The sequence below is a fragment of the Puma concolor genome, chromosome A3, assembly GCF_028749965.1.
Source record: "Puma concolor isolate L17-30 chromosome A3, mPumCon1.1.hap2, whole genome shotgun sequence".
In the NCBI taxonomy this organism is placed as follows: Eukaryota; Metazoa; Chordata; class Mammalia; order Carnivora; family Felidae; genus Puma; species Puma concolor.
This window is the reverse complement of record NC_141669.1, coordinates 73,233,194-73,257,264: the sequence shown is the minus strand read 5'-3', so window position 1 is coordinate 73,257,264 and position 24,071 is coordinate 73,233,194. Positions and strand designations below refer to the sequence as shown.

Here is a 24,071-nt window from a genome sequence, read left to right as displayed (position 1 = left end):
TTATCAAAGATATTTATTTTGTATTAAGATGCTCAACTTTGGGATCAGATACACCGGAGTTCATATCTCCACAGGTGATCCTGAGGATGTTATTTAAGCCCTCTATTTCAGTTTCTTCATCTATAAAATTGGAATAATAATTCCAGCTTCACAAGGTTGTTACAATTAATCAAGATAAGCCATGTAAAGAACAGGGCTTGACACCAAGTAAATAGTTGATAAATAGTTCTAGGGTGGCCCCACTGGCCTGGTTGGGAAGATGGAAAAGAAACTGCCTTGGGTAAAGTAAAGAAATTACTGGTGAAAATACAATTGGACACCAGGCAGGCAGGAGAAGGAAAGATTCACTAGGAACATGTTCCTATTTTGATCCATACCATCTTCCCCAGGTAGCCAATTTCAGTTTCCTCCCAACCAGAGCAGTTGGCTGCTATGGTTCAATCACATGGGCATCTCATGCCATTTTGGGAGAACATCTATAGAGCATTTCCTTCAGGCACTTGCCTATATCCAGAGGAACAATCTAAGCATTCTGGAATAGAGATAAAAGTTATATGTTACCTAAAAGTTGAGAAAAGAGCAATTATTCAGCAATAGCAAAAGCAGAACAGGATGATGTATGTGCACTAAAGGAACCCCATGTTCAGATAGCTCAGAAGAAAGTGTCTGCAGAGCAGGAATGAATGTTCAACTGATATTTATCAAGCATTTACAATGGTTGAGTGTTTTGGCCCAAGCATTGGCAGAGAGGAGGTGAAGGGACCAGGACATTTCAGGTGGGAAGTCAATGTCAGGAGTATGAGAGTGGAGGTGGGAGATGCTGCCTTGCTTTTCACGTGTCTATGAAGCACACTGTCTTAGTTACCAGGAAAGAACATCTTCTGCATCATGAGTGCATTTAATCAGTGAGCTGTCTTGCAGTCTTGGAAGGGACTTGCTATGGTATAAGGTGCTATATGAGCTGTGCACACCTGCCTATAACCTTACAGGCACACAATGGTATGAGTTGCGTATTTCCCTTCGATAGCAGAAGAACTAGATCACAAAGAGATTCAGTAGCCCAAACAAAGTAACACGAGCAAGTAGACTGAGCCCAAAATGTTCTTTCTATGGTGAGATATTGGGCCAAAGTATGTGATTCCTAACCCAGTCCCTTTCTACCTCCCAACTTTACTGAGGAATAACTGACAAATATAATTGTATATATTGAAAGTGTACAATGTGATGATTTGATATACAGATGCATTGTGGAATCATTACAGAGATCAAAATAATTAACGTATCTGTCACCTCACGTAGTTAACTCTTCTTTTTTGGGGGGCAGGAGGTGAAAAAACTTAAAATCTACTGTCAGCAGCTTTCATATATATAAAACCATATTGTTAACTATAGTTACCATGCTGTACATTAGATAATCAGATCATAGTCTTATAACTCAAAGTTTGTGTCCTTTTAGAAAAACATTTTTTTAATGTTTATTTATTTTTGAGGAGAGATTGAGAGAGTATAAGCGGGTGAGTGCAGAGACAGAGAGAGTGAGACCTAGAATCTGAAGCAGGCTCCAGGCTCTGAGCTGTCAGCACAGAACCCAATGCGGGGCTCGATCCTACAGACTGAGAGATCGTGACCTGAGCCGTAGTCAGATGCTTAACCAACTGAGCCACCCTGGTGCCCCAAAGTTTGTGCCCTTTGATTTATATTTCATTTCCCCCGCCCTAGCCCCTGGCAACCATGATTCTCTTGTTTCTAGGAAATTGACTTTTTTTGGTTTGTTTGTTTGTTTTGTTTTAGATTTCATATAAATGATATCATACAGTATTTGTCTTTGTCTGGCTTATTTCACTTGGCATAATGCCCTCCAAGTTGGTCTATGCTGTCACAAATGGCAGGATTTCCTTCTTTTTTATGGCTGAAAAATATTCCTCTGTGTGTGTGTGTGTGTGTGTATTTACCATTCATCCATTGAAGGACCCTCAGGTTGTTTCCGTATCTTGGCTATTATGAATACTGAACATGGGATACAGAGATCTCGTAGAGTTCATGATTTTATTTCCTTCTGATATATACCCAGGTAATCTATTCTCTCTCAGTGAGCAAGGTGGAGGGACAGGCATTGTGACCTTGTTTCTCTTGAGAGGAGAAATGCCACACTCTCACAATTTCTCCTGCAAAACAGCTTACCAACAGTTCCTCTCCAGGGGCTAATGCAAAGAAATTTCATTTCAGAAAAATACTTTTGCTCAACAGTCTCTTAGAGATGGTGCAACATAGAGGAAGTAATCCAAACTGGGTTCTCTGATTTTATTCTTGAAGACAGTCCCACCAAGCACATTGTTCAATACCCAAACTTATTTAACAGGGCATCCAAGAAGAACAGGGACAGTGGGGGGAGAAATCTTCTTACGATGGCATGTTTGCTTCCCATATTTCTTCTGGAATCATGTCCGCTTGGCTTACTGATTAAAAACACAGTTTTATTGCTCTCTGCCCTGCCAAGTCAATAAATTTCCAGAAGAGAAAGCTGTATTCTACTGTACCCCATGCAACATCAATAAAACTGACAGCCAAATTCTGATTCCAGAATCTTTATTGCTAGGGATAATGCAGTGCAGAACATATTTTGGAGAGTGTTTACATAAAAGCTTAAAACGAACCCTTCAGAGCTGTTTATTCATGCAAATGGAAGCCAGAAGCTGGAGCCTCTCAGCAGGCAGCCTCCCCATCCAAAAGGGAGTATGGTGGGTTCCCAGGAGAGCACTTGGCTCAGATTTGACCAGGGAGGTTGCCTGAGCTTTTGATTGATGTAGGGATGAGGGATGAGGAGCAAAGGCTGGACAGAAGTGAGAGAAGCTGTAGCTCATGCACTGACCGTCCCCAGTGACTACAGAACAGCCCTGGTGCAAGATGAAATTTTGCAGTTGACGTTGATGCTGCAGCTCAGGAAAGGCAGTAGTGATGAGAGTAAAAATAAAGTTCCTACCAGAAAGGAGCCACTGAGCAAACAGTGGGTAGCTGTGTGGATGTGACTGGGGGGAGGAAGGGGCCTGGGGGCCAGGGAATGGGGAGACAGGTGAGGTGACGCAGGTGTACTGAGCTTTTGACGCTAGATGTGTTCTCATGAAGTGAGATGCAGAATGTGGTTCCATGAATCCAAAGCTGTTTTTCCCACTGACTTATATTTTTATTTTGTAGATGTCATGTCTTTATTCCTGATTCATCTTCAGTTGGCAGCAGTTTCTAAGCATTCAAAGGCCTGTCTCCTGCATTTAAACGTTTGTTCATGTGGCCTGTGGTTGCCAATAACCATTTGAATGTACTCCCTTTGAAGGTGCTTCTTTCTCTGATGGGTGCTTTTATGAGGCCAGAAACTTTTAGCAATGTGAACAACTGCCTCCATAACCCTGCAGTTCTATTCCTGTATACACCCCAGAGAAATTCTGACACTGATACTTACGGTAACCTATGTAGGGATTTTCTTCATGGCACTGTGGCATGGTGGGGGGGGGGGGGCGGGGTGTGGATGCAAACCGAGTGTCCGTTACTGAGTGTGAGAATGGTAGTGGGGACAGTGCATACCTAACTAACAGGTCAGCAGTTAGAAGCAGGAGTCTAAAGGCACAGAGAACAGCCTGTGTGGACCTTAGAATCATGGTGCTGAGAAGAATAAGAAAGTAATGATACGAAATCCTACTTGCAGAATTAAAATACATGCACACTAAACATTAGACATTTTAAGGGAAAACACCTAAGCACATATTAGGATGGTTGCCTATGGCGAGTTGAAAGGAAATGAGAGAAGGGGGTAAAATAAATAACTGAAAACAGTGACTTTGAATGGACTGGTGATAATGTTGCTTGAAGGAAGAAGTGTGATTGACTTAACCGTCTGCATCTGAGAGACAAAAAAAGAAAAGTTTTTTGTTTTGATGTATCGAGTTCCCTTTTTTTCCCTTCCCTCCCCACTTCCTTCTTTTTTTCTGTGTTTGAAATTAGGCCTATATGTATTCCAAGAATTGTGTGAACTTCAGGAACTCTTGTGGAAAGGCCTAGTCAATATGATTTGATATAGAGCAGCAGCCAGAGAGAACTGGGAAAAAAAAGACCAAAGGCAAGGACAATTCAGCGGCTCTGCTGTCCAGGGTCAAAAAAGGGCATGAAAGCTATTCAAAAAGCAAAGACATATAAAAGAGGGGCAGAGCCTTTTCTGTCTCAGACAAAGAGTGTGACACTTCCAAATGATGCAGCTCAGATGGTGGTAAAGAGCCAGGCTTCTTGTGCAAATGTGAGGTTGAACTTGCGGGATAGAAAGTTTTCTCTGCCTCCTAAATAGTGAATGAGAAGGAAGTTCATGTATGTGTGGACCAATCCAGATACTTGTATTTTTTACATGTCACAGCTTGCTTTCTTGCTTTCTCTCTCTCCCTTTCCTCCCTTCCCTCCCTCCCTTCCTTCCTTCCTTCCTTCCTTCCTTCCTTCCTTCCTTCCTTCCTGTCTTTCTTTTTACCATTTAAAATTTTGATTTTTAAATGAATGGATGATACAACACGGTGACACCTGGATTATGGCCAGATCCCATTTTGCTCAAGCACCTGTGCCACAGATGTTGAAACAAATACTTAGACAAGATGGCAAAGTGTGCCTTAGTTTCATCCATTATGAAAACTCCATTTATTCATGAATCCTGTCTGCAAGCCCCCAACCCTTCTGGTTATAGGTTAAAGTTAACATAGAAGGGGCGCCTGGGTGGCGCAGTCGGTTGAGCGTCCGACTTCAGCCAGGTCATGATCTCGCGGTCCGTGAGTTCGAGCCCCGCGTCAGGCTCTGGGCTGATGGCTCGGAGCCTGGAGCCTGTTTCCGATTCTGTGCCTCCCTCTCTCTCTGCCCCTCCCCCATTCATGCTCTGTCTCTCTCTGTCCCAAAAATAAATAAAAACGTTGGAAAAAAAATTAAAAAAAAATAAAGTTAACATAGAAGCATTCTTTACAACCCTTTAGCATTGGAACTAAGCACTCACTCTAGTTCTGGGATCCTGTGATTGATCATGACTCTGGTGAAGTCCTGTGTCTTTCTGCATTGTCTACACTAAACCTAACAATATTTAGAGGGCAGGAGTACACCTGCAGTATCTTGAGTTACATTTGTTCCCCCTGACCTCATGTTGGTCCTTATTTTTTCCTTGATTCCTTATCCTGCAGCCTGTCTGGTCTCCTCAGAGTCCATCTAGAAGCGGAGCCCCTGACCACCCTTCTCCTTAGTCATCAGATCCTGATTCCTACATTCCTGACTCTTAGAAGACACTGCTAACCCAGAACAGTTCCTAGTTGCTATCTGGTTAGGTTCAACCTGGTATCTCTCACTGCTAGGTTCTGAATTTCAAACTGGGCCCCTGGCACAGATGGAGACTCTGTGCTGAGGCTGCCAGTACATTTGGGTTAGTTCTCATAGAGGATGCTGTGGTGGGCTGCCAAAATCACCCTTCAGGACTGAGGCACTTATTCCCCCAGAGGCTGGGAGAGGGGGCAGCTTGAAGTTACTGGCTGAGTTGCTCCCCTGGAATTACCCTCAGCCAAAGATTGCCATGTCACCCAAGATCACATTTTCTCTCCTGGGCAGCATGCATCCAGTGACTGGCCAATGCAGGGTCCAGACTTGGCCTCTTTGCCTCAAGGTGGGACTGGTCAGAAGGGCCATCCCACTTTCAGAGCTCCTTCCCATCCACTCTTTCAGACTCACTCCCCTTCCCAGCCAACCCCAATTGCCAAGTCACCAATGCACTCTGTGTCAGAAATCAGCACCAGGGGACAGTTTACAGATAAGCAAATAGCACTCACATAAACTCAGTCACCTTGAAGAGGGATAATGCCACATTATCAGGTCCTCCTTAATTGTTCCTAGGGCCTCTGGAATACTCAAGGGTGGGGCTTGACACCCTCTGACTTTTTTCTTCTGAGTTTAATAACACAGATGACCTTGGCAGGAGCCCGTTTGTCTACTCACTGGCTTGTTAATGAACCCTCAAATAAAGTTAGCTGGAGAATTTCAGTCTGGAGGGTTGTGTCCTCCTTCAGTGAAACACAAGATTTAGAAATCCTTGCTTATAAAAACCTATCAATTGGGATACATTTGCATTTTCAAAAGATTCTTTGTTCTACAAAATAATTCCATGGAAGGTACCTTTAAATAGCAAACTCCCTAGGTGAAGGGAAAATAGAGTTCAATTGACATACTCTCTCCTTTTAAAGATAGGTATTGCATGAAGCCAATTACGACTGTAGGTTCCCCACCTCCCCTTGGTTTTTAAGAGCTTGGATTGCATAAGGGTTTCCAGGGCAGGACCACTTTCTGAAGCACACAGGCTGAGCAGGGCCAGAGGAAGATGAGAGCCAGGGAAAATGTCCTGCAGCAGTCTGGACTCCCCAAAGACTGGGTGGAGTTCTAGGTCATCTTGTCAGACAGAGCCTTTACCTATCCTTCTGCCCAGCACAGCAGAAGTGAAATATTTTTATTCACTTCCCCCTAATTGTTTAGAAAAGCCATCTATATTATCGATTTAAGAAAGCTACAAACATCCATCCGTCTTTCACAGACAATTAGTTTATTGCTAGAGCTATACACCCTGAATTTTAAAATGCTATAAAATCAGAAGGAGGGAAAAAAGACAGAAATTAGAGACACTCAAAGCCTTTTTGCCTAATGAACTCATTGAAATGGGAGAGGGAAGCATTGCTTTATTTAAAAAGAATATTAATGTTTTTATATTTTTTACATAAGAACTTGTTCTAAATAGAATAGAGACTTCAGAATTTCTGTGTTGTTTTCAAAGCTGCTCAATAATTATAATAACCCTGCTTTCATCTTGGAATGAAATAAAAATGGCTTTCCCCATTCCAAATGATTTTAAATCATTGCATTTTCAAATGCATTGATCTACTTGGTAACTTCATTACTGGGTATGTCTTCATTTATTGGCCTCTTGTCTTCAGCATTTACCTAGAGGGAGCTGAGATGTCAATGTTACCTGAAATACTAAGTCAGCATAGATGGACATGCAATTTGTTCAGTTTTACATCAGAAAATTTGAAATGTTTCTTAAAAGTACATCCAGGGGCACCTGGGTGTCTCAGTGGGTTAAGCATTGGACTTTGGCTCAGGTCATGATCTCACAGTTGGTGAGTTTGAGCCCCAAGTCAGGCTCTGCGATGACAGCTCAGAGCCCACTTCAGATTCTCTGTCTCCCTCTCTCTCTGCCCCTCCCCTGCTTGTGTGCACTCTCTCTTTCTCTCTCTCTTTCTGTCTTAAAAATAAATAAACATTAAAAAAAAAGCCATCCAGGTGGTTTTCATTGTTTGGCTACTCCTTTAAACACTGTTTTAGACTCAAGTACTCAGGGTGAAAAGGCTCCTCACTTGACAGATGAAGAATCTTAAGAAAACTGAATTGATTTCCCTGAAACCACGTGGCAATTCAGTGGCAAATCTGGACTAGAACATAGGTCGCTTCGTTCCTGTGCTGTGTCCTTCACCAAACAAAGCACATCAGTGCTGTTTCTTTGGGGTTTGTTGATACACTCTGCTACACAATCCTCTGGTTCTCTGGTGAAAACCTAACCTTCTGATAGAACCATCAGTTTCTTGAGGGATGTGCTCACAGTCTTAAACTTCAAAGATGCTGCTCAAATTCTTGTTCCTCCATGGGACTACCTGAGTGGGTTTTCTTTCTTTCCCCTGTCCTCCTCAGCAAGAATGACTACTCAGTTTTTTTTTTTTTTTCTTGTACTGTTATTTGAGAGTTTACCAGGTACCCTGTATGAATGTTTCCTCTGTTCCACCATTGAACACCCAGTCTCTGGTGGACTCTACCTTCATACTGTCTCTTGCTTCCAGCCTTTATTTCTTTCTCACTGCCACTTTTCTCGGGCATTCTTTTCTCCACCAGACTGTTCCATAGTGCTTGAGTTGGTTTCCTCTGAGCCTATCCTGGCTTTCCCCTAACTGGGCCAGATTAATCTTCCTGATAACTCCCACCATGTTACTCTTCTTTCACTTAATCTTCTATGCCTCCCCTTTGCCTGTCCATTATCTACAAATGTCTCAGCCCTGCATTCAGGCCCTGCAAATAAAGCCTCAAACTTCATTTGCCACCCACTATTCCTCTCACATAACCCATACACTAAACTTGTGCAGTTCAATCAGGCAGCCACCAGCCACAAGTGGCCATTGAGTGCTTGAAATACAGTTCGAATCAAGATGCACTGTACATGTACCATATACACCAGATGTTGAAGACTTGGCAAGAAGAAGGAATATAAAGTATCTCCTTAATAGCTTTTATGCTGATTAAATATTGAAATGATAATATTTTGTACACTTGCATTAAATGAAACATTTTGTTAAAATTGTGCCATTTAAAAACTTTTTAAGTGTGGCTATTAGAAAATGAAACTACACATGTGACTGGCATTATATTTTTACTGGACAGTGCCATCTGGATAAATCAGACTACTGTACTTCCTGAACTTGCCCCACCCTTTTCTGTCTTCATTCACACTTTCACATTCAGACACCATCTGGCACATATACCCTTCTCTGCAGGTCAAATTCTACCCTTGGTTAAAGTTCTCTTTCAGGTGCTATATACTTTATAGAACATGCCTTCATCACCAATTGCATATGCCTTCTCTTTAGAAGCAGCACAGTGGGACAGTGAAGAGTACAGACTCTGGAGCCAGAATGCCTGGGTTCAAATCATAGCTTCATTCCACATCTATAAAATAATGACACTAACTACCCCAGAGATTTTTGAGACTGAATATGGTAGTGTTTATACAATTATAATACAGCATCTAGCACAAGATAAGAGCACAGTAAGTACTTATAATTCACTTAATGTGAAAGATTCAAGCTACCCGTGTTGCTTCTAGTGACAACTTTAACTTCCTTGTCAAGGGTAGAGGATTAGTGGGGGTGGGGTAGGGTGGGTTCAGTACTTTGAAATGGACTCTTCTATTTGTCATGGGTCACACTTTATAAAATATCTGTGACTTGTCCCTGACTCTTGACTCTCTGCTGATTATAGATAAGACACCTGAGAGGGATGGTAGGTATTCCTACATGGTACCTTTCTTTTGGGCTCAGGTATCTCTTACAGGTGTCACCTGATAGCCCTTTAAAAAAATGATAAAGAACAACCTTCCATTAAATATTGCAACTCTAGGGGTCCCTGAATGGCTCAGTCGGTTGAGGGTCCAACTTCGGCTTAGGTCATGATCTCACAGTTCATGGGTTCGAGCCCTGCATTGGGCTCTGTGCTGACAGCTTGTTCTGAGCCTGGAGCCTGCTTTGGATTCTGTGTCTCCTTCTCTCTTTGCCCCTCCCCCGCTCACACTCTGTCTCTCTCTGTCTCTCACAAATAAATGTTTAAATATATATATATATATATATATATATATATATATATATATATATATAGCAACTCTAGAGAGCCACCCTGCAGAGTTCTCATTTGCTCATTCAGTTGGAACCCTCCCATTGGAAAGTGCAACTTGAGAGACTCTCCTCCAAGACAGACTTTCCAGAGCACCTAAGAAGCTGTGAGGAATTTATGAATTATACTGTGAACCAAGATTTTCAAGAAGATTCCCTAGATAATGGATTTTCCAAGTCATTTGTGCAACAACTAAATTAAAAATATAAAGCCTCAGAGGAAAATGGTAAACACATCTAAGCCTTTACTCAAAACCCATTTAAAGTTTTCTAAAGACACAAGCAAAATAACCCAATCTTTACACCCTAAACTGAATTCTTCTAGCAATAACATAACATGACAAGACTAACTCTGATAAATAAAACTACATGTTGAATTCTCCCCAGGGAATGTCTGCACTATCTGTAATGATTTCTCAAAAGTATTTTTTAGAAGCAGAGAATATTATGTTGTCAGGACAGTGACAATGCAGATATGCTTCAGGAAACTCTTCCATTACAAGCTCCTGTTCTAGACACTTAAAAACCTTTTTTTAAATGTTTATAATTTATTTTTGAGAGAGAGTGTGAGAGAGAGCATGCCCGAGCATGCACGAGTGGGGGAGAGGCAGAGAGAGACAGGGGCACACAGAATCGGAAGCAGGCTCCAGGCGCTGAGCTGTCAGCACAGAACCTGATGTGGGGCTTGAACCCCCAAACTGTGAGATCATGACCTGAGCCAAAGTCGGCCCTTAGCTGACTGAGCCACCCAGGCACCCCCAAAACTCTTTTTTTTAAATGAGCCCATAAAAGCTGGTTGCAACTAAAATACTACATACTTCTAATTAATCTAAGGATGGATTTGAAGTGCCTGAAATTACTGGCATGTGTGCCTTCAATTTTCGCTAACTCCTCAGCTCTCTGGTGGACACCAATTTGTGTGGTTGCCTGGCTCAAAACTGCCCCCCCCCCCCTTTTTGAAATGTTTATTTATTTTTGAGAGAGAGCTCAAGCAGGGGAGGGGCAGAGAGAGAGGGGGACAGAGGAGCTGAAGTGGGCTCTGCACTGACAGCAGCGAACTCATGAATTGTGAGATCATGACCTGAGCCGAAGTTGGATGCTCAACTGACGGAACCACTCAGGTGTCCCCACAGTGTCCCTTCTTTAGAGTCACCTCCTGGCTGGTTGCCTCTGGGTGGAGTGTCTCATTGACTGTGTCCCTATGCTCTTGCCTTAGGGGTGGGGCCTGAGGCAATCAGATTCTCTTTCTTAGGAATTTAACACTTGTCATAGGCAGGACTCCATGGAGCTGATTCACTGTAAAGGTGGAATCTTGGGAAAAGGGAACTGACCTCTTGCTGCTAAAATGCCACATTCTCTCTGGATCTTGCCCACATCCTTCTACCTCCTTGTTCTTCTATCATGATTAAATATGTCAGAGTTGATTTCTGGTGCTTACAAATGAGAAAAACCTTAATCAGAGTCCCACCTAAGATTTCCTGGGGGAAGTAATCCTGTTCCATTGGGGATCCATAACATAGGGTGTGTGCTGATGGTCAGTGAGAGAGCTGAAGGCTCTTAATCGTGAGTCCCCAGTGGCCTAAGTTGGTGTCAAAGACCAGGACTGAGCTTTTGGAATGACCACGTTGGCCTGGCTGCCACTGTAGAGGTGGTCTTGCAGGTGGTACACTGCAAGGTGTAAAGATCTACAGCTCAAGTGATGCCTCCACTGAGGTTTCTTCATTACTCAGACTAGAAGGGATGGCTCCTTCTTCTGAACTCCTACAAGACTTTATCACCTTCTGCATTTCCCTGCAGTCATCCAAGAATTAGACCTCTCTCTCCCATGGCTGAAGACTGGGAGCTCTTGGAGGGCAGGGGCGGTGTCTACGGATTCTATAAGTTGTCCTGTACATTTCAGTATGGAGTTCCTCAATGGCAAACAGGTTTGACCTGAGTGTTTTCTGTGTGTCAGCCTGAGGCTGAGGATGGGGAATGGGGAACAGAAAAGACCCAGAATAGGCTCAGACGCTTTAGCTGGAGAGACACGACTAATCCAGTGGAATGATAGAAAACAGCCTATAATCAGGTGTTAGGTGGCATGTTTGAAAGGCAGTTCAGCCTGGCCTGACACGACTAGCCTATCAGACTCCAGGCAATAATGAGCTCTGCTATTTTGGGATTCTGACTTATTCACCTTCCAAGTTGAGAAGAGCTAGTGGGTCATTTTCTCTAATTAACACCTCCCAGGAAGAAAACTATTCCATCAGGCCTGCCCCTTGGATGATAGGTAGTTTCTGTTCAACCTCATGCACCAGCTTTGGGTTTGTAGTCTTCTCTGTAGCATCAGATTGTTACAATCATACTTTGTAGTTATGTGGAACCTTTATTTCCCAGTACTTTTGGCTCTGCCATCTTGTGTATCTTCACCACAGTCAGCCCCACTCAGTCATGTCCCTTTTATAGACAGCACAGATATTTTATCACTAGCATAAACCCACAGTGCAAATTAGGGAAAGGGGACCTTGTGCTAGAACTCAGGTCTGCCCAGTCTTTGTCCTGTTGATCAATTCACATAGTTTGAGGGCTGTGTTGGACCCTACCTTGTCATACCAGAGCAGCCACTACCCCTATGGGCTCAGGAATGCTGTCTGCTGTTGCTCATGAGGTAGAATTAGGAACCCAAGAGTCACCTGATTTCATCAGACTCAAGGAGAAATGTAACGGCAGCAGGGGAAAACAAAACAAACCCTTCATTCCAAAAGTTGAGTTTTACTTATAAATTGGACTTTTCTGAGTTTGGCTCAAGTGGCATTAAAGAGCTGTGGTTCATGACCACACAGAGGGCAGCTGTGTGTGGTTTGCTGGCTGGGAGGGGGTGTCATCTCCCTGTGCGGCAGAAGGTAGGAGTAAATGAGGACCATGTAGAGAAGCTGCTAGAAGCTACCCACTAAGTCAGAAAGCCCACCTGTCTGGTGGGTGGGATTATTTTAATTCCCCTCTTAAAAAATAGCTGGTGAGAAATTTGCTAAAATCTGCATTAAATATGATTTTTTGCACACCAAAGGGGAGCTTCCAGAACAGAATACATATGTTCCCATGGAGCCAGCCCCTTTGGGTCTGGAAGTGAGCAGCAGGGTCCCTCTCTATCACCATGACTCACGGGGCTTTAAAATCCCATCTGTAAGATCACAGTTATACATGGCCAAGACACCGTCTGCTGCAGCTACAATGAGAGATTACATTTTGGAAAAAAAAGCTTTTGTACCTCAGTTCAAGACATGGAAAATAAGCCAAACTGAGAGGCTTGGGAAGAAGATAGAGGGGGTGAAGGAGAAGACATGGAGCCCTAAATTAATCGGACTTACTGCTTTTGAAATTAAAAAAAAAAAAATAAGGCAGAAAAAAAACTCAAGGAATTATTGCTTTCCAAGGGGGGAGCTGGGTCTGATGCCAGAGGAATTGGTGTGTGAACCTTTTTGGCTCTACATTTCCACTGAGATTTTGGGAACTCTGTTGCTTGCTTTTTTCGTGTCTTGCTAGGGGCCATAATTCACTGTCCCCAGAAGGATGATTTTTAAACTAATAAAATCTGGTCCTTGCAAATCTTCCCCCAAGGAGTCTGTTTACAGGAACAGCCAGGTTTAAGAATTGCTTGCAGGTATAGCTGGGAATGCTGAGTCAGAACTGAGGTTCAAGATCAACCTCTATCTTGGGCCTTTGCTTTGGTTGGATGTGTGGGAGAAGTGGAGTTGGGAGGTAGGACAAGAGCTTTATGAATTCTGAGACTGATTGATTGATTGATTGATTGATTGGTTTATTGTCATCTGGCCCATCTGCAGGGAAGCTGAGGGCAGGGCCAAGCTGTTGTACCTTCAAGAACTTGGTAGGTTTCTCTATGTCCTGTGAACTCTTACCTTGTGCCCTGGACTGGGAACCCATGGGTCTCACTCCAGGCTCTCTGGGTGGTGGTCTCTCTCTTTGGTTTGTTTTAATGGATCCTGGGCTAAGGATGGATTTTTCTCTAATGAGTGAGTTAAAACAAACAAATAACAAAAACTAAAACAATTTGGATGGGACATACCAATATGGGTAAGCTTCCATTCTGGCTTCTCTGAAGCTGATATGTGTACTATGCCCGTTCAAAGGATAGACTGGGGGTCTGCAAAATCTGTAGCATAGATGCCGATTTAATACAACTCCCTCCGCTACCCATAGCACCTCCTCACCTCCCCATCCTCTAGGATGGAGATTTTTCAAATGACATTTAGATGCGGTACATCCCAACTAATACACATTTTTTTTTTTTTTTTTGCATTGGTTCATTGTTCCTATTCAGCTGTCTGCTCAGTTTGATATCATAGTAGTTCAAGAAACACTTTGACCATAATACCCATGAAATTTGGGGATTCCCCAGTTGAATAAGACCTCTTCAAGTGGTTCTCACTTTAGCACAGTGATTCAAAACCAAGGGTGGGGGGTGGATTTTGCTCCCATAGGAGCATTTGGCAAATGTCTAGAGTCATTTTTGGTGGTCATAATTTGGGAGGGCAGTGCTACTGGCATCTAGTGGGTGGAGGCCAGGGCTGCTGCTAAGCATCCCGTAGGGTACACGACAGCCCTCCACAACATGTAATTATTTCGCCCCAGATGTCAAGTGTGCTGTGGTTGAGATATCTGCTCTGGCCGAAGAGGTTTATTTTGAATAAATGGTTACCTTATGGCAGGGTGTATGCAAAAATATAGGTCAGTACAGCGTATCAAATGATGTGTGTATGGGAGTGGGAGACGCTGGGGAGAGCTTCATGGGGAAGTGACTCCAAGTCATGATTTTTATTGAATGCCTTTGTAATCAGCTGTCCAAGAATGATTCTGGTGGGAAATCTATCAGTCAAGAATTATACACTGGGATTTTTTTTTTCTTTTTGCACAACCCTCTAGGTAATGTAAGTATTTCTGATGACTTGTATGTGTTCCCTTAAAAAAAAAAATTTCCCCTAAAGCCTGGGAGCAGCTTCAACAAGGAAGGATCCATTCAACTTTATTCTTTTCTACCCAGCCAGGAATCTGAATCTATTCTAATCTGTGTTTCTTCCACCAAGACTCTTCTTCTTATCTTTCCTTAAAGGTTCAGCCCCATAACCATTTGCCCATGGTACCTTCCCTTACACATTTCAGTCCTTAGTAATTGCTCTGCGTCCTGAATTCCTAGACCCTTGTTGCCTCTTTCCCTGCCCACAGTGGTCTCTTGCATGTGTTTCTACCTAGATTGTGGGTTTCTCAAGGACTGGGGCCATGCCCTCCTCCTGTTAATTCCTCTGCATCATTGAACACTGTCCTGGACCCTGATTTTCACTGAAGGTGGGAGAGGGAGAAGGACATTCAGGAACAATGTCAGGAGACTAATATCTTCCTGTAACACTGGATTGATAGATACAGCACATTTTATCTTTTCAAAGTCTCTGGCCTGTGTCTTATAATAAAGCTTAAAGTTTAATCTCTGTTCAGTAGGCACAACATGCAAAAAATAAATTCCCATTATTATTATTAGCATTTTCTTACTAACAGATTTTTTAGAAGCTGTTTCCATATCAAGAAGATCAACCTTTCTGTTGTCATAGAGACAAAGATCTTTATATAACCATGGGCAAGGTGAGAATTTTTTTCCCCCTCTTCTTCCACTTGTCTGGAACTAATAAGACAAGGAAAAGGAAATGTTTTAAATCAATTTTTTTCTTTTACCTTTTTCCCCTCAATTAAAATGAGTGAGCATGTGGGAGGCTATTTTTTGTATCACATTTTAGTTTTTAAATACCTCAGTTTTTAAAAAAACATGGAAAGTATAGAAAGATATGAATGATGGAACTGTGCCATTTTCAAAATGTGCAAACAGTGGGCTTGTCAATGACAAACAATTACACTCCATGTTCCTTTTTTTCCCCCTTGTTGAAACCAAATAGTGGACTTTACATGAAATCTTACAAGGCAGGACTACCAAGGCCTGGAATGATTAAAATGTAAATTAGCATCTACTGAGGGGCCAATGATGAAGTCTAAAATGCTGTGCTGTACTTGTCTCCTCCAACCCCCAGAAACATGAGTGCTCCCCTTCTTTCTTCAGAGTCAGACCCTGTGCATGACTTCATGCAAGACCACATCTCTCTGGGTGCCTTATTTCATAATTTCAGCTCTCTCCTCTTTATGAACTCCTGATAATTTGTTATCCATAGCATTTTTTTTCTATCTTGTGATTAGTGTTTACCATTTCATTCATTCATCATCAAGAGGATTTCAGTATGATGCTGTTCACTTTTCCTGTCTTCTGCCTCAATGTTAAGTTACACCTTTATCCATTTGTCTTCTTCCCTAGGACTCAGAAGTATCCCTCTCCCTAGGATTAACCCTTCTTCTATGATCTGAGACTGACACTGTCCTCCCACCCTCACTGAGACCTTACTTCACCAAATATCATTCTTCCCCCTCCCTTATGTCTTCAGTCTGTCCTTCTCCATGGATTCCTTCCCTTATTCCTCTTTGAAGACAAAAACAAAACTTTTTCTCAATCCTGTATATTTTCCATATGTAGCAGAGTTTGGGGCTTTAATTTGATCATAGGTGCCTTTTGCAATAAATAGGTATTTTGTGTATGTATGTGTGTGAGGAGGCATATGGAGAGGGGAAGTATATGGCACAGGAAGTTTAAAACACACTTTTGCTTTCTACAAGATTATATCCTTCATGGAGAGCAATATCTTGGTTCTCAAATGTTTGCATGCACCAGACCACTTGGGGATCTTGTTAAAACACCAGCTGTTGCACTACATCCTCACAGCTTCTGATGCAGTAGATTGGGGATGGGGCCCAAGAGTATGCATGTCTAATATCCCAGGTGATGCTAACGCTGCTGGCCTAGGACCACACTTTGAGTAACACTGCCTTAAAGTGACTATCTTCCTATCCCTTCTTATGTATTTCTCTTGGCACATGGATGTTGAGGTCACCTTATTGTGCCCATAGGGTTCTCACCTAAAGGAGGAGGTCATCTCTCAATTAACTGATTCTCAGGAAGCCTTACCTTGTGAGGGTCAGCATGCTTGCCAACCTTACATGTCTAAATGTCTAGAAGATGCTCTTGGTGTGGATGCCAAGATAGTGCATGTGAAGGGAGGAAGTTGAGGATTCTCCAGAATCCCTCAGGGATGGCCAAAGGTGTCAGAGCCTGGACGACTAGCTCCTTTTTGGGAGTGGGACTAGCCAGCTTCAGCATGCTAGCATTTCTTCTATTGTGCTTGCCTCCCACCTCTACCCCCAAACCCCTAAAATCTTTTTGAGGGGTTCTAGGCTTCTCTAAACTGTGCTATGGGGCAGTGGGAGAATTTGTTTTGTTTTGTACTTTCCACTTCAGCTTTCTCCAGGGAAGAGGTAGTCTCCTGAGGCCAACATGATTTGGCAGCAGGAATTGTTGAGAGAGCTCAGTGAAGAGCTGAATCTGAGAGGACCTGGGAATGTATATATGTATATATGTATGTATGTGTATGTGTGTACATTTACATGTATGTGTGTGTGTGTGTGTGTGTATTTAGGAAAAGGTAATTTCCTAAATACAAAGACAAGCAAATATAAAAACACAATTAACAGATGAAGTCCTGTCTTTGCTACTCAATAGCAAAAGGGGACCATGGCCAAGTTATTCCATGTCTTTGGATCTCAGTTTCTTGAAATCTCTATGATAAGTACTGAGCGAGTGAGAAAGGCTGTTAGTGGCACCATCATTCATAAGAGCAAGAAGGGAGGTTTGTCAGGGAAGGACAAGGGCTGGGACTAGGAAGGCAGCTTCCATGAATCTGTTGATTGATTGAAACAAATTCTTTCAGCATGGTCCTCACCTTCAGGGAATTGAGCTGACAAGATAATTAATGGAAACTAATTAATATAAACCCCTCAGCCTTTAAACTGTATCTCTCAGCTGCAAACATTCCCTGTAGGCCACTAACTCTTTCAGGGGAGAGGCTCAGCCCCTCAGAAGGGAGGGAGGGATCCCTGACAGACTGTTTCAGCCCATGGAAGTGGGGAGGGGGGGTTGCCTCTTTCTTCCCCAAGAATGAGATTCCATCACTGCCAATGGTTAGGACATAACCAAAACCTACTTTTATAGTACTCTTCTTTCCTTTTTTTCTTTTAACAACTTTATTGAGATATAATTTATATACTATAATATTCACCCATTTAAAGTATACAGTGCAATGGTTTTTAGTATGTCTAGGGAGGAGTTGTGCAATTATCACCACAATCTAATTTTAAATAATTTTTGTTACCCCCAGAAGCCACAGCCATTAGCAGTCACTGGGCCTTCACCCCTACCTGGCAGCTGTTAATCTGCTTTCTGTTGGTCTGGACATTTCATATAATAGAATCATATAATGTGTGGTACTTTTTCTAAATCGAAGAAAGGAGACAGGGGACACTCTGATACACTAGTACAGAAGGCCCCTCCTCTCTTCACCCCATCACTTCAGCGAACCTCTTCCTGCCCCTACTTGCTGATGTATGCAGTTCTTTTAACCTGCTTTGTAACCCGCTCTGTAAACGTGGAGGGCCGGGTGGCGTGTGGGAGGCGTGACGTAAGGCACACCTTGATCAGACCAGCAGATTGAAATGCAAGTACGTCTGAGAAAGGGTAGGGCCGTGACTCGTATGCCTACTAAGCGGTACACTAGGGAGGCGGCGGGCGAACCAGCAATCCCAGTCGAGTGACCAGGTCACCCCTTGCCGTAGGGCCTGACCACCCCATTCCTAGTGGAGCACAGGGTGTCAGAGGTCACAGTAACCTTCATCGACCTGGCTAGCACAAAGGTCAAGGCCACTTTCGACTTCCAAGCAGTGGCAGGGAGCAGGCCTTCCCTTGTGGCTTCTGGGCAATTCCACGCCCCTTGCCGCAGACCCAGTGGGGGAAATCACGGCCCTGGGGCCGCCAGGGGCTGCAGGGGGTGCCAGCAGGAGGGGCCCTAACCCAAGGCGCGGCTTGGCACGGGATGGCAGAGACAGTCCCCAAGCTTTGCATTCTCATCACTCTAAAAGGTGGTGGAGTTTGACAGGGGGCAGCCTTTTTTTCCAAGCTTCCAGGTTAAAGGAGCCAAAGAGTAGGGAAGCAGAGTGGCCCGGAGCGAGGAGCGAGCGAGGGTCCCGTAGCGGGGCGCCGCGTACTCACAGTAGGGTGAGGCCGGCCCGTGGGCCGGGGCAGCGCAGGGCGCCGTCTGGCGGGCAGCTGCAGGGCTCGGGGCAGTGCGCCCGGGGAAGCGCCCGCGGCGGCAGCAGCAGCGGCAGCAACAGCGGCGCCAGCAGCGGCCGCAGCGCGTGGAACCGCCGCCCCATGGCCGGCGGAGCCTGAGCGCGGGCTGTTGCGGCTGGGCGGGTGCCCTGACCAGCCCCGGAGTGCCGCCCGCGCCCCTCTCCCCGCCCCTTGGCCTGCCCTCCCCCTTCTCCCGTGCCCGCCCGCCCTCCACTGCTGAGACTGTGCTCTGCCTCAACCTGGGGGTAGTGGCCTGCGACCCCATCCCCTCCTTTCCCTGCTGCTTTCCCTGCTCGGCCTTGTCCTCTACATCTGCGAATGGCCCAATTATAGGAAGTAGTGTGGTAATGGTGACTGCTTTGGACGAGGGGTAGGGAGCTCTGAGTCCTCACCCTGACTCTGCTGTAACGGAGTGTGAAGTTGGGTGAATGTTGTCACTTCCAGGAACCTCTCTTATTTCATCTGTGAAAGGGGCAGATGGATACTTTGCTCTGCCCAGATGCTTCTTCCTTCTCAGCCCCAAATTGTTTTCCCTTCTCCCCCACCAGCTCTCTCCACACAAGTAATTTCTGACCTCTCAACTTACCAAGCAATTTCTTTGTATTTTTCTTGGTAGTAAGCACTTTCTTCCTTATAGTTATTTGAGCCCGTTCTATATCTATATATCCACTATAGATTGTGACATCCTAGAGAACAAAATCCAGTTCAGATTTATTTGTCTGTTCCTGGCTTCTACATGTTAAGTCTCTAATGAAGATTTGTTGAATGAATGAAAATGCTATGATAATGTGCAGTGACTGCCCCACGGAAAGGCCCCTTACAGGGTAGACCCTGTGACAGGTGCCCTCCCTCAAGTCATGTCTAAGCTTCACAACAAACTAGCAGGATGTTTGCAACCAGAAAAATGATGTTATGCGACTTCCCCAAAGTCACACAGTTATTAAGTAGTGGCAATTTGTTTGAACTTAGGTCTATCACCCACTTTCTTTTACCAGTGCAAAAAATTACTGTATGATCTGCATACCAAGGATTTAGAAAGGAGACAATTTTACGGTTAACTATGGGAATGCATAATTTCCCTTATTTAATTTCATCATTAAAACACTCCCCCCTCCCCTGTCTCCCCCCCCTCCTCCCGTGCCCTGCCTTACAATGACTCTGTTTAGACTCTGGAAATCCTGGAAGTCTTTCTGGAAGAGGTGGACTTTGAGAGCCTGGAAAGTGTCTAAGACTCTAGAGACAGGAAAAGAAAGAACAGATATCCTTCTTTCTTGTTTGAAACCAGCTCTCAAGGTCAGATGTCTCAGTCACCAGTATGCAGTCTCTTGTGAGTTTTTGGCCCAAGGAAGGTAGATTTTTAAAAATTATTATTTAAAAAAAATTGGCTTTTTCCATGTTGTGCTAGATGGCACAAAAAACAAAGCTAATGTCTATAATACTTTCTTTTTTGGACCCCTCTCTCCAACTGCTTACTTGTTCTCTTCATACCTCTCTTTCATACTTCTGCATATGCTACCCATTTGCCTGGAATGATTTTCTCTTCCTTTTGCATATTCCATTAATGAAACCCCTGTTTGTCCTTTAAGACTTAGCTCAATGTCATTTTCACTGTAACACCTTCTTTGACACAACCTGAGTCTGTGCCCATGACACCTGATTCTATAGTCTGTAATATAACACATTGTAATGATATAGCTTTAGTTGTCCTTCCCCCTGTCTGTTCATCTTAGTATTGCTAGAACATGTCATAGATTCTAGCACCTAGTAGGTAGGTACTCAGTCAATATCTATTGAATAATAGAATGAAAAAATGAATCCCAAGTACAGACCTATAGCCTATGTTTAGTAAATCATCCGAGAAGTGCTTAAACAGCCTTGCTTGACTTATTCTCAACCACACTGGATCAGTCTGGATAGGTATCAGGTGATTACTCATGACTACTTTGGGGTCACATCTTCTCTCCTCTTTTAATTTATCAGATTTTGGTAGGGAAGTTGGAATAGCACCAGGTTTTTTCAAGCCTTTCTACCATGTAGCTTGAATTACAGGAGAGAAGGAATGAATAACTCAAGGTGCCTCAGTGGTATTTATTTTAAATCTTACATCTTATGTGGCTTTTTTTTTTTTTTTACTTCAAAGCATATCTGCTATGTAAAAAGAATGGTTGCTTCCACTCACCCCTGAAGAACCATTTGATTTTGTGCTTGGGTATCGTTGGGGGCTGGGCCATCAGGACATCTGGATTTTTTTTTTTTTTCTATTCTGTCATTGACAGTGTGATTTGGTCTTCAGTTTCTTCATCTGAGAGGGGGTTGGAGTGCACAATCCCCAAGGCTCTTCTAGCTTTATTTATTACAAAAAAATTTTTTTAATGTTTACTTATTTTTGGGAGAGAGACAGCATGAGCGGGGGAGGGACAGGGAAAGGGAGACCCAGAATCCGAAATAGTCTCCAGGCTCTGAGCTGTCAGCACAGAGCCTGACGCGGGGCTTGAACTCCCAAACCACAAGATCATGACCTGAGCTGAAGCCGGACGCTTAACCAAATGAGCCACCCAGGCACCCCAAGTCTCTTCTAGCTTTAAAATGCCAAGGACTTTGTGGACAGCTCCTACTGTATTAGTGGTGGATGGAGTCAGATTGTGTATATTGACTTCTTATTGCTTGTCTTGGATTGGAGATAAAGGCCTATTTATGAACAGGGGAAGTTGTTCATTTCAAAAAAAACTCACAACCTTAATGAGTTTTCATAAAATTTTTCTGTAATTAATTTCAGTTGGATTTTAATTATGTCAGTTCTTGTAATGTACCTATTTTAACAAAATTACATTGAATTGTTCATCGTAATCACAAAAGTTTGTTACAATGGAATTGGCCTATCCTACTCATTAATATGTGACTTATTTAGAGTAGATGTGTTAAGTTTATTTATTCTGAGAGAGAGAGAGAAAGAGAGAGAATATCCCAAGCATGGAGCCTGCTGTTAGCATGGAGCCTGTGAGATCATGAACTGAGCCAAAATCAAGAGTTGGACACTTAACTGACCAAGCCACCCAGGCACCCCAGAGTAGATATTTCTAAATCTGAAGGAATTCTGTGTACTATAACTATGCTTATAGTTAATTCTGTTATAGAACTTCAAAAAAGCATGGCCCATGAGGATTGCTATTATATTTTACTGACAAACTAGAGTTCATGGAATTCATAAGAAGTTTATCCTTAGAGCTACAGAAGTATCTGACAGCACAACTAGGAATCCTAAAAATAACTCTCCAAAATTCTGGAACAGGGCTTCTTACATTTTAGGGTGCAGAAGTATCATTTGGGAAATTTTAAAAACAAAGACTCTTGGAACATCCTCCCTAGAGAGATTCTGATTTGGTTGGAATGGAGAGGGGCCCACAGGAGTCTGTCTGCATTTTAACAAGATTCCCGCCGTGTAATTCTGATTCATAAGGTACCCAGAGCATAATTGGTGAAACGCTAAAGTAGCAATTTTAGAATTAAATTTGCCTTAGGAAGACAAAGCTCCAGAATCCTTACTGAGGACTCTGAGAGAAGCCTAAGAATTTGGTGCATTGCTAAAGAAACCTGGTGTATGTAAGCAGATGCATACAAATAGTGGTAGTAGTAGAGTGTGTGTGTGTGTGTGTGTGTGTGTGTGTGTGTGTGTGAACGAGTGTGTGTAACATTGCTCAACTGGTTGTAATGCTGAGGCGCTTTTTTTTTAAGTTTATTTATTTTGAGAGCGAGAGCGAGAGCGAGAGAGAGCGCAAGCAGGGAAGGGGGCAGAGAAAGAGGGAGAGAGAGAGAATACCAAGCAAGCTCTGAGATCAACACTGAGCCTGATGTGGGGCTTGGTCCCATGACTGTGAGATCATGAACCGAACAGAAATCAAGAGTTGGATGTGTAACTGACTGAGCCCCCCAGGCATCCCCAGATGTGTTTTTTTTAAGTAGCTATCAGTTTATTTTAATTTTTAAATTTAAATTTATTTTAATTTTGGGGGGAGGGGGTGAGCAATTTCACAAGATTATGGATCCTGTTTTTATGCCTGACTAGATCAGAACTCAGTAACACTTGATGTCATACTAAGACATTGGAGTTGGAGGAAGTGGACAAAATAATAAAAAAAAAACCTCAAGTGGAATAGGCAAGATTTTCTGGTTCTTGAACATATGTCCTGTTAGTAAGTACCATAACAGATACTTGTTCCTCTTAAAAGCAGTAGTTTTACCTTTCCCTCAGAAGAAAAGGTGAATGTAGGGCAGAGGGAAAAAAAATGTGTAAGAAAAGAAAAATACAGTTACGCCTGTGAGCTTCTCACCTTACCACCTGGAACACAACAAAACAGAACAGAACAAAAAAGGTGATCCCTGAAAGTTACACTCAGAACTTTTGTGCAACCCGCCTTGTAGTTTGCTTGGAAATTTCGTCTTCCATTTCACTGCCTACATGGTGTGGAATCAGAGATGTGATTGGATGTGCCACCACCAGTGTGGCCTTAGGGGGAACTAACTAGAAGCTGCAGGCTGATGGGGGCCCTGGCCCTGGCCCTGGGGTAGGTCTGGGAGTGGTAGGTGAGACGTTCCTTGGGCATGAGACTCCTCTAAGGCTGACCCACAGAGAAGGGGCTTGGCCCTTTTGGTCATCATGTGACCGGAAGTGATGTGAATGAATTGGGGGCTGCTGTCTTCCTTGTCTCATGAAAAAAATGCCTCTCTGACAGTGGCTAAAGCTACAGTGAGAAGAATGGAGATGAGAGACCTATGTGGGCAAATAGTCTTAGGCCAGCTCCTCCCCTGGACTTACCAAGTAATGAGCCCACACTTCCCTCTTTTGCTGAATCAAGTTCATTGGAGTTGAGCCTCTTACCTGCAACCCAAACTTCTAATCTCTACTCTCTTTACTATCTCTGACCTTTCTTTGACTCGCTACTTCCCCCACCCACTCTCAGGAAAGAAATGGGGCTTTTCTGTTCTTACCTCCGTCATAGGACTCGTCACAAGCAAAGTGAATTTTTCTCCTTTGCATTGACAGTATCTATCACTGTGCTTCTGGGAATGGGCTGGAGGCAGGAGTGAATGAACAAATGAATGAATACTGAATGAGTGCACAAAGAGGTAGTGGCATGGAGCCACGTTATTCTTCTTTTTAGAGAAGCCGCACTTCACTAAATAATTCACCAAGCATTTTCTTTCCATTTTAGAGAAGGCCTCCTAGTAAACTTGTGACCTTGGTATAGAAATCAAATTTTAAGCTAAAATATTAGGTAGAGCCAACAGAAGGAAGGACAGAAAACTTTCTGAAATGATGCAAT

General features: G+C 43.3%; 1 protein-coding gene across 2 annotated transcripts in view; it reads right to left on the bottom strand.

Annotated features, from left to right (window-relative positions):
• Positions 1-18,842, bottom strand: part of LHCGR (luteinizing hormone/choriogonadotropin receptor) — a 55,814-nt gene extending 36,972 nt beyond the window's left edge. For both annotated transcript variants that reach the window (XM_025931980.2, XM_086701143.1), the window contains exon 1: positions 18,670-18,842. In XM_025931980.2, the coding sequence (XP_025787765.1) occupies positions 18,670-18,833 (164 nt within the window). In that variant the 5' untranslated portion in view covers positions 18,834-18,842. The remainder of the gene's footprint in view (positions 1-18,669) is intronic.
• Between the last annotated feature and the right edge of the window lie 5,229 nt (positions 18,843-24,071).